The sequence below is a fragment of the Tympanuchus pallidicinctus genome, unplaced genomic scaffold, assembly GCF_026119805.1.
Source record: "Tympanuchus pallidicinctus isolate F22 unplaced genomic scaffold, pur_lepc_1.0 scaffold6, whole genome shotgun sequence".
Lineage (NCBI taxonomy): Eukaryota > Metazoa > Chordata > Aves > Galliformes > Phasianidae > Tympanuchus > Tympanuchus pallidicinctus.
The window spans coordinates 30329582-30340781 of NW_026294780.1; the positions used below are offsets into that span (position 1 = coordinate 30329582).

General features: G+C 44.7%; 1 protein-coding gene across 3 annotated transcripts in view; it reads left to right on the forward strand.

Annotated features, from left to right (window-relative positions):
* Nucleotides 1-11200, forward strand: part of FBXL3 (F-box and leucine rich repeat protein 3) — a 51707-nt gene that overhangs the window by 20354 nt on the left and 20153 nt on the right. For 2 of the 3 annotated variants that reach the window (XM_052664379.1, XM_052664380.1), the window contains exon 5: nt 1693-4085. The exons of the other annotated variant lie outside the window; for it this stretch is intronic. In XM_052664379.1, coding sequence (XP_052520339.1) covers nt 1693-2336 — 644 coding nt within the window. In that variant the 3' untranslated portion in view covers nt 2337-4085. Of the gene's footprint in view, nt 1-1692; nt 4086-11200 lie in introns of those variants that run through there. 3 annotated transcript variants of the gene reach the window in all.

Below are 11200 nucleotides of genomic sequence, written 5' to 3' on the forward strand. Positions count from 1 at the left end.
AATGTTAAACAAGACCGGACCCAACTCCGTCCCTTGATCACGTGGCATGTGCGGGACAACCAGGTGATCAGGCCCAGCCACCATGGGTTCATGAAGGGCAGGTCCTCCTTGACCAACCTGATCTCCTTCTATGATCTAGTGATTTTTTTTTCTCATGGGACTGTTATTATTATTAGGTTGCTACAAACTGTTGAAGAACTTGAACTGAATCAAAAAGGTGATGAGTTGCACAAAAGCAGTCACTTGCTAATACACTTAAAATGTATAATGTGTCTTCAAAGTGCAGATTTGAGGGAGAGTAGATGTTTGGTACTAGATCAGTTCTTAAGAATTGTGTTCTTAACAATAGTGCAGGACAGAGAAGTAGTTTGAGTAGTGAAAAAGAGACCCCATTGCTGCTGGGATGAAGATGATCAGTATTGAACTTACCCTGTATCTTCTGTATTTAATGAAAATGTAGCATTCATTAAATATCTGTTCCTTGGGTGGCAGTCAGATTTTGTTCTTGGCTGCTTGGTCAGATATAGTCATGGGCAATATGCTTCCAGAGTGGGTGAATCTAATGAGGTTTAACACAGCTAAGTGCAAGGTTTTGCACTTGGGCTGGAGGAATCCCAGACATATATGCTGACTGGGAGGAGCAATCTTGGAGAGTAGCCCTATGGAGAAGGACCTGAGGGTCTTGGTGGATGAATGTGAGCCAGCAGTGTGCTCGTGCAGTTCAGAAAACAAATGACATCCTGGACTCCATCAGAAGAGGGGTGGCCAGCAGAGAGAGGGAGGTGATTGTCATTTTCTATTCTGCCCCTGTGAGGCCCCATCTGGCATATTGTGTCCAGGTCTGGCACCCCCAGTACAAGAAAGACAGCTGTTGGAGAGGGTCCAGAGGTGGGCCCCAAAGGTGATCAGAGGGCTGGAGCACCTTCCCTATGAAAACAAGCAGAAGGGGCTGGGCTTATTCAGCCTAGGGAAGAGAAGGCTGCAGAGTGACCTCATTGCAGCCTTCCAGTACCTAAAGGGAGCCTGCAAACAGTAGGGGACTCAAATCTATGAAATAGTAGAGAACAGCAGGACAAGGGGAAATGGTTTTAATTTGAAATAAGGAAGATTTAGGTTAAATATCAGGGGAGGTTCTTTATGATGAGAGTGGTGAGGTGCTGGAACAGGCTGCCCAAGGAGGATGACCCATCCCTGGAGGTGTTCAAAACCAGGCTGGATGGGGCCCTGGGCAGCCTGATCTAGTATTAAATGGGGAGGTTGGTGGCCCTGCCTGTGGCAGGGGGGTTGGAGATTTACGATCCTTGATTCCCTTCCAACCCAAGCCATTGTATGATTCTGTGATTTATTATGAACTTGCATTTATAGATAGACTTACGGCAGGATGGAACAGTTAAGAGTGTGTAAATCTTATGTTTGCCACATACAAGAATCAACTCCCAAGGGAAAGTATACAACACATAATATATGTATATCTTACTTTGCACAAAGAAGTCATAAGACATTGGTCACGTGACAAAAGATTCATGTTTTGGTTGTCCAGTAAGATTTAATTTTGATATTGCATAATGATTCTATATTGAAATGCATATTCTTTGCAACTTTTTGATATACAGAAACAAATTCTTATGTTTCTTATTCAAGTACTGGTATATTTACCTGTATAACCCATTCCGTAATGTTCTGCTTTGCAAGGAATCCTTTGTGTGGCTGATCAGTGTCATGGTTTACGTGAGTTGGCGCTCAACTACCATCTGCTGAGCGATGAGCTGCTGCTCGCCTTGTCTTCTGAAAAACATGTCAGATTAGAACACTTGCGCATCGATGTTGTCAGTGAAAATCCTGGACAGACTCAGTTCCACACGATTCAGAAGAGCAGCTGGGACGCTTTCATCAAGCATTCTCCTAAAGTGAACTTAGTCATGTATTTTTTCTTGTATGAAGAAGAGTTTGACCCATTCTTTCGCTATGAAATACCTGTCACTCACCTTTACTTTGGAAGATCGGTAAGCAAAGATGTACTTGGCCGCGTTGGGATGACGTGTCCTCGGTTGGTTGAATTGGTCGTGTGCGCCAATGGATTACGGCCACTGGATGAGGAGTTGATCCGTATCGCAGAGCGGTGCAAGTATTTGTCAGCTGTTGGCCTAGGAGAGTGTGAAGTCTCTTGCAGTGCCTTTGTTGAGTTTGTGAAGATGTGTGGCGGCCGTCTCTCACAGCTTTCTATTATGGAGGAAGTTCTGATTCCTGACCAGAAATACAGCTTAGAGCAGATCCACTGGGAAGTTTCAAAACATCTCGGTAGAGTCTGGTTCCCGGACATGATGCCTACGTGGTAACATCCTGAAAAGACTTCAGGGCAGATGGAATAGCACCTTATGCTTACCGTCTTGTAATTTATTGTATAAGCTTAATTGATACTGTAGTTTATTATTGTAAGTCACTGCAGCGTTTGATAGGATTTCATTCAGAAACAATTTGTGAAATTCAAATAATTCAAAATAGAAATCATAAATATCTCTAAAACCTTTCTGCATCCAATGATGGATTAGATATGTTCTTTTTAATTGATAAATTAGGAGTTTTTTAATTTCTATTAAAAAACATTGAAATGTAACTGTAAAATAACTTCAATATCCTGAACTTCTTTGATTTAAATACTAATACCGAACACAATTGGATTTGTTATTAAAAGCCAAAAAAAAAAACCCCACAAGTTTCATGCTCTGTTGCACACTATAGCATGATTAAGTCCAGTCACCCAGGTGACAGGGTTAAGAATATATGGAGAATTTAGTAGGCTGTGAAATGTATACATTGTTTATATTAAGTGGTAAAAAGCAAGATCAATATATAACAATATAGGTTAGAAAATTAAAATACTGAATTTGTTATCTTATTCAGTTTATTAGATCAATCTAAAGTATATTTAGAGTGCAAACAAATAGTAATGAGAGCTACCAGAAGCGGTTTGCTTTTCTTCTTTCTCTAGGTATCTTAGTTTGCTTATGGGGTCTCAGATTCATGTCCAAACCTGTTTTAAGGTATTTTATGTCTAGCTCAGGAAGCGCAAGCATTCTGGGAAAAATTGTAGATACGTTGTATTTAAATAGGCATTGGAGTTAATGAGCTTTTCTTGCACATTAACCAGTTTTGCAGCATATTGTTAGACAGAGTAATGTACAGCTTATTAAATGTACGCTGCGGTACTCAGTGGGACAACATGGATGTGAACAGTGCGAGGTGAGATAAAATAGGATTGGTGACCGAGTACCTTTGAACAACACAGTAGACGTTGGCTGCTTTCAGTTTGAGGGAAAAATGATATTGTAATGGTTGCTTATGCTGTATAACTAATTGTACACTGTAAATCAGTTTCAAAAATGTTTATGTATAAAGTAAATGTTTGATAGATGATCATTTTGTATAACTTTTAATTCAACTGGTTCAATCATTTCGTATTTTAAAACCGCAAAGCAGTAAACTTACGTGAAGTAGAGCAGTAGAGGAAAACATTTTGATTATTTGCTAAAATCATTTTTTTAGAGAAAATTCTAGTGTAGGCAACATATTGCCTGTGATCTGGATGTGTCTTGTGACTTCACTTCCTACTGCCAACAGTTGGGTTACTTTCTATTCTATTGATGGATAACACTAAACTGTTAATGTTACAGATGAATGTTTGCAAGGTGTGATTGGCCACCTGCAAGGCAGAGCTTCTCCAGTCTGGGGCTGTACTGAGCTCCGCTGGTGGCTGCTTCTCGTTTGAGCTGTACATGTACTGGTAATGAGTAGGTTTTCACTTCTGGTTTCAGTAATGTTTTATCCAGATGTATAGTTCAATGGTAATATACTTATGAGCATATTTAGTTCATAATGATATTTTGAGCAAGCATTGCTCAGTGGACTGGAGGTCTTTATAGGGAGTTGTATGTTTCTGTAGAGCTTTGTCATTTAAAAATCACATTTTATGAAGTACACTTTTTTGTATTAGAATTTGTTAATGTACTGCTATAATTTGCTTTTATTTGTATAAAAGGTGTCAATATATCTAGATCATTGAAGTAAAAAAGTTCAGTGTTTTTTATGTTTTCACTCTCAGAATGACTTGTGTGATAAAAATGGAGTAACACTAACAGGCTGGGGAAGAGGGAATGTTATCACTAAGTCAGCATGTGATGTCTTCTGCTAATGCAACTCTTAGGACCTTGACTGTGTTCTCATACAGACAAGGTAAGCAATACCTTGTCTGTCGCTCACTGCTGTGGTAGTGCAATGACAGAAAGACAGGACAGATAGGCCAAATACATTCATCTCCTCACTCCAGGAATTCCCATCTTTTAATTCCAGCCCTCTGCTTCTCACAGACAGAAATCTGAAATGGAGAATGTGGCAGGAAGGCTTTATGCTTAGTTGTAATTCAGCTGTTCTCCCCATCAAGGGTGGCCTTTTCTGAGAAAGTCTCTATTCTGTTGCATAACTTTCAAACAGTTCTGTGTATGGATAGAGATGTATAGATGTGACACTCAGTTCAAGAAGAAAAGTGGTTGTTTCCCCTTTCATTTAAGTCTGCACTTTTTACATCACACCAGTTAGTGTTCTCAGCTCAACTAAACGGCTCGGACTTCCCAGGCAAGTCTACATTGTAAATACCTTCAAGAAAAGCTGCAGTAGTGCCCTTATAAGCAAATCTTGTACTATTCTTTGTCTTCAACACATGGTGGAACAAACAATAGAATCCATGGTGTAAGCTGTAACAGGAGTACCACGGACTGTCACAAAGGTCAATGTGGGGTTGTCAAAATAAATGCTGCTGCTGAATCTAAAACTGGAGCATTGTGTTAACGAGGATTTTTTAAAAGGGACTCAGAACCTCAATGTTTGTAGTTCAGACTACAAAATATAAATTAATTTTCCTAAAAGACACATGACATAAAAGTTTGGATATGGTTTTGATACTATTTAACTAGAACAGTGAAGCTAGAGTTAACCTTAGATGTTCTGTATGATTTGTTCATCCTTTTCATTAGATATCCCAATTTACTATATCTGCCACTGTTATTATTAAGTTCCCCTGCTGTGAAATGGAGACCACAGGGTGTGTTCCTCCACTTCTGTAGGACAGTCAACGTAGCATTTCCTCACCAGATGCTCAGGAACTGGACAGCTTTTGCCCCAGAACCTATGGAATGAGGGTAAAGTCTGATTTCTTAATGCTGTAACTGAAATCAGTCAACGCAAAGGAGGACCTGGACTGGAAGACTTGTAGACCTAATTGATGGCTGTTACTTCATGCCCTTAGAGGTGTGGACAGTATGATTTCTGTATTTTATCTCCTAAATGCAAGGTGCATAAAAGCAGAGAGTGGAACTGAGAGTTCAAAATAATCTGTATCGCCTGTTATAGAATACCTAATCAGGCTGAAGAGAAGAACGAGGCATTCTGTGAGCAGCTTGCGTAAGTTGTGCGATCGCCAACACTCGTTATCATGGGAGACTTCAACTTCCCTGATATATGTTGAAAATATAATACAACACAGAGGAAGTAGTGCAAGAGGTTTCTAGAGTGTGTGGAAGATAGCTTCCTTATACAGCTGGTACGAGAGCCTACCAGGGGTGGTGCCCTGCTAGACCTGCTCTTCACTAATAGAGAACGACTGGTGGGAGATACGAAAGCTGGGGACTGTCTTGGGCAGAGCGGCCACAAAATTGTAAAATTCTCTATTTTTGGAGTTGTCAGAAGGGCGACTGGCAAAAATGCTATCTTGAACTTCCAGAGGGCAGATTTCGACCTGTTCAGGATGCTTGTTGCAGGGGTCCCTTGGGAGTCGCTCCTGAAGTGTTAAGGGGTCCTGGAAGCCTTGGTACTCCTCAAGATGGAAATCTCAAAGGCACAAGAACAGAGTGTTCCTGAATGCCAAACAGCAAGCTGTAGGGGAAGAAGAACAGTGTGGATGAACTGCGAACTACTAGTGAGACTCCGGAAGAGTCTATGTCCTATAGAAGGCACAGGCTACTTGGAGAGATTACAAGGAGGCTGCTAAGGTACGCAGGATGGAAGTTAGGAAGGCAAAAGCCCAACTTGAACTCAGATTGGCCACTACAGTAAAAAACAGTAAGAAATCCTTTTACAAATAAATCAATGGTAAGAGAAGAACCAAGGAGAATTTCCATCCTTTCCTTGATGCAGCACGGAATGTGATCCCTGAGGATAAAGAGAAAGAAAATGGATTTAAGTTGAGGGAGGGGAGACTTAGGTTGGATGTCAGGGGGAAATTCTTTACAGCGAGAGTGGTGAGGTGCTGGAACAGATGTTGTGGATGCGATGTCCCTGGAGGTGTTCAAGGCCAGATTGGATGGGGCCTTGGGCAGCCTGGTCTAGTATTAAACAGGGAGGTTGGTGGCCTTGCCTGTGGCAGGGGGGTTGGAGATTCATGATCCTTGAGGTCCATTCTGATTCTGTGATTTTGTGGTTCTATGATTCTGTGAAGGCTCAAGTCCTGAATGCCGCCTTTACATCTATCTTTAAAAGGCAGATCAGTTATCCGCAGGGCACTTTACGCCCTGATCTGGAAGTCTGGAGTGGTTTGCAGAATACACCTCCGGTGATTCAGGTGGAGACAGTTAGACAGTTCCTCCTCCATCTGGACTGTCACAAATCCATGGGACCAGATGGGCTCCACCCTTGGGTGCTGAGGGAGCTGGCGGGGGTGATTGCCAAGCCGCTTTCTGCCATCTATCAGCAATCCTGAGGAGCTCCTAGGGCATATGAGGCTTACCAATGTTACCCCCATCTACAAGAGGGGCCATAAGAAGGATCTGGGGAACTACAGGCCAGTCAGCCTAACATCAACACAGACCTCATCTGGAGTACTGCGTCCAGTTCTGGGCTCCCCAGTACAAAAAAGACAAGGATCTCTTGGAAAGAGTCCAGCGGAGGGCCACAAAGATGGTGAAGGGCCTGGAGCATCTCTGCTATGAGGAAAGGCTGAGTGATCTGGGTCTGTTCAGCCTTGAGAAAAGGAGACTGAGAGGGGACCTGATCCAGGTCTATAAATATCTAAGGTGTGGGGGGCAGAATGGCGAGGCCAGACTGTTTTCAGTGGTGAGTGGAGACAGGAGAAGGGGAAACGGCTGGAAACTGCAGCATAGGAAGTTCCGCACAAATGTGTGCAAGAACTTCTTTACAGTGAGGTGACGGAGCACTGGAACAGGCTGCCCAGGGAGGTGGTGGAGTCTCCTTCTCTGGAGATGTTCAAGACCTGCCTGGATGCCTACCTGTGCGACCTGCTGTAGGGAACCTGCTTTGGCAGGGGTTGGACTCGATGATCTCTGGAGGTCCCTTCCAACCCCTACAATTCTGTGATTCTGTGATTCTGTGATTCTGTGATCAATACCAGGGAAAGTTATGGAGCAAATCATCTTGGGTGAGATCACAAGGCACGTGCGTGGCGTCCATGGGATCAGGCCCAGCCATCACAGGTTCATGAAAGGCAGGTTGTGCTTGAGCAACCTCATCTTCTGCGACGGGGTGACCAGCTGGAAGATATTATTCTGTTAACAGTTACTCAAACAGTGTCTCAAAGCTTGCTGGGAACAAAGATGAACAAGTCCAGGCAAGTCCTGGGCAGGGGTTGAGAAATCCTTTCTCAGGAGAACTTCGATGGACAAGCCCTGGGCAAGGGTTGTGAAATCCTTTGTTTGAAGGACACAGATGAACAAGTCCAGGCAAGTCCTGGGCAAAGGTTGTGAGATCCTTTCTCTGGAAAAATTGATGAGACAATTCCTGGGTAAGGGTTGTGAAATCCTTTGTCTGGGGGACACAGATGGACAAGGCCAGGGGCAAGGAGAGATGAGCTGCAGCTTAATAGCTGTGAAGCAGTCTTTTGTGTGGACTTATCTCAGGATGATGGCCATCTCAGGGGGCACTCACGTGACTCTTGCTCAAGCGCCCAGGGATGTCAGGTAGGCAGGAGAACAAGTAGGATAAAAGAGGAATCGAAAACTATGAGGACAAGTGTCTGACAACAGATTTCTCACAAAGTGATGCCTGCGTGCTGAAGTAGAAGAAGAGGTGTCTGCCATCAGATTCCTCACACTACGGAATTCTTGCATCTTGATGAACTCTGGGCCTGCTGCCTTAGCACTGCTGCTTCCTCCTAGATTGGCTCCGCGACTGCCTCCTGCTCTCCTGCTACCTGATGAACTCTCCTGGGCCTGCTGCCTGAGCTGCTTCCTCCCGCACTGGCTCCGCGACTGCCTCCTGCTTGCTGCCCAAGTCCGGTGGTCGCACTGCTGCTACCTTCCCTCCTCCCTCCTCCTCCCCCCCCCCCCCCCCCCCCGCTTCTGCCTCGGACCTTCGAAACGTCACACGATGGGACTGCTGCTGGATCCTGGTGGTGAGTATCCCCGCTTTACACAATTCTTGCTTCTTTCCTATCTTTTCTATCGCCCTCCTTCCCTTCCCCGTCTCCTTGATTAGGATTTGTAATAAACTGGATGGACTAACTTATGAACCGTTGTTTCTTAATCTCACACCGAGTATACAGATATTAAAAGAACCTCATCTCCCTCCTATAAACTGGAGTGAGACACAGCCTGGTAGATGAGGGAAAGGCTGTTGATGTAGTCTACCTAGACTTCAGCCAAGCCTTTGATACGGTCTCTCACAATATTTTTCAGGGGAAACTGACTGCCTGTGGCCTGGACAGGTATACACTTCTTTGGGTAAGGAAGTGACCAGAGGGTTGTGTCCAAGGGGTAGTGGTTAATGGAGTTAAGTCTGACGAGCAGTTTACACGTGGTGTCCCCAGTGGTCAGTTCTGGGTTCCATTTTGTTTGATATCTTCATTGATGGCCTAGATGAGGGGATTGTGTGTACCTTCAGTAAGTTTGCAGATGACACCAAGTTGGGAGGTGGCCTTGATCTGCTTGAGGGTAGGGAGGCCCTTCAGAGGGATCTGGATAAGCTGGATCGCTGCGCTGAGGTGAATGGGCCTCACGGTGAGTGCCATGTCCTGCACTTTGGCCACAGCAACCCCATGCAGCACTATAAGCTTGGGGATGAGTGACTGGATGACTGTGAAGAGGTGAGTTGGTTGATGCTTGTCTGAACATGAGCCAGCAGTGTGCCCAGGTGGCCAAGCGGGCCACCCAGTCTGCATTAGAAATAGTGTGGCCAGCAGAAACAGAGAGGTAATCATTCCCCTGTATTCAGCACTGGTGATCCATCTGTGAACAGGGCATATTTCTTTTCATTTTCTGGTAGTTCATTGTATGGTGGGGCCTCTTTAGCACGCAATACCTCTTCTGCTGGTGATGTTCCACGCTTTTCACCTTCAGGTCAGTCCATAATCAACTCAAGGATTCCTGGATAGCTGAGGTTCTCCATCATAGCTCGCTGCACAGTCAACACAATCCACTTACTCCAAGTGACATCAGTAGCATGATGGGTGGAGGGAACCTTTCCTTTAAACATCCAGTTCAGCACTGGCAGTCGAGGTGCCAGAAGGATCTGCATTTCAGCGCCCATTACTTCAGAAGCAGCCTGAACCCCTTTCACATGTGGCTAAGATCTCTTTATCAGCTGAAGTGCAGCCCTCTTCCGACCCCCTGTACGCTCTACTCCAGAATCCCAGGGGTCAGCCTTGGGTTTCTCCTAAGGCTCTTTATCATAGACTCCAAGTAGGACCTTTCTTTCCACCAGCTGTGTAGAGGATGTTCTTTACATCCTCTCCCATCCGTACTGGCTCCAGGGCCATAGCACAGGCTATCTCCTCTTTAATTTGCTCAAAAGCCTGCTGTTGTTCAGGACCCCACAAAAAATTATACTTCTTCCACTTCACCTTGTAGAGGGGGCTTACAATGAGGCTATGCTTTGGGATGTGCATTCTCCAAAAGTCCACTACACCCAGAAAAGACTGTGTCTCTTTCTTGATACTGGGTGGAGACAGCTGTGATCTTGTCGCTCACATCTCCTGGGATGTGACAATGCCCATCTTGCCATTTTATTCCTGGGAACTGAATTTCTTGGGCAGGTCTTTCACTGTGTTTAGCTTAATAGCAAAACCAGTATGCATTAGAATTTGGATTATTTGCTCTCCTTTCTTAAAAATTTCCTCTGTTGTATCATCCCACACAACAATGTCATCAATGCATTGCAGGTGCTCGGCAGAACTGCCCTGTTCCAATGTGGTTTGGATCAACCCATGGCAAATGTTTGGGCTGTGTTTCTCCCCCTGGGGCAAACAGTTCCAGGTGTACTGAACGTCCTTCTAGGTAACAGCAAACTGTGGCCTGCATTCTGTGGCCAAAGGAATAGAAAAGAATGCACTGGCAATGTCAATGGCGGCATACCATTTGGCTGCTTCCAACTCCAGTTCGTACCGGAATTCTAACATAGCTTGCACAGCACTGCTCAGTGGGAGTATGACTTCATTCAGGCTGTGGCAATCTACCATCAGCCTCCATTCTCTGCTGGCTTTACACACTGGCCATATGGGGCTGTTAAAAGACAAGTGAGTTTTGCTGATCGCTCCCTGACTTTGTAGCTGATGAATCAGCTTATGAATGGGGAGCAAGGAATCCCCGTTGTTGCGGTACTGCAGCCTGTGTGCCATTTTTGTAGCCACTGGTACCTGCTGCTCTTTTACCTGTAGTAACTCCAAAACAGACAGATCTTCTGACAGGCCAGACAAAACAGACAGCTGATTAATGCTGTCTTTATTTACAGCAGCTATGCCAAGTGCCCATCAGTATCTCTTGGGATCCCTGAAATGCCCCCCACTGAGATAATCTATACTGAGTATGCGTGGAGCCCCCAGTCCAGTTACTATAGGATGCTTCCACTAGTCTTTCCCAGTGAGGCTTATTTCTGCCTCCAACACAGACAATTCCTGAGAGCACCCAGTCATTCCAGAAATATAAATCAATTCTGTCCCTTTATAACTCGAGGGCATCAGAGTGCACTGGGCACTGGTGTCCAGCAGTGCTTTATATTCCTGTGGTTCTGACATGCCAGGCCATTGAATCCACACAGTCCAATACACTCTATTATCCCTTTCCCCTCCCTGAGGGGAGGGGACTGAGGGCAGGACCCCTCTATTGGTTACCTGCAGTAACGAGAGCAATTCCAGTAATGCTCGTTCTGTTCTGTAATTCTCTCACCCATGCTCATAGTGCAGGAGTGGGTTCATCGTACCACT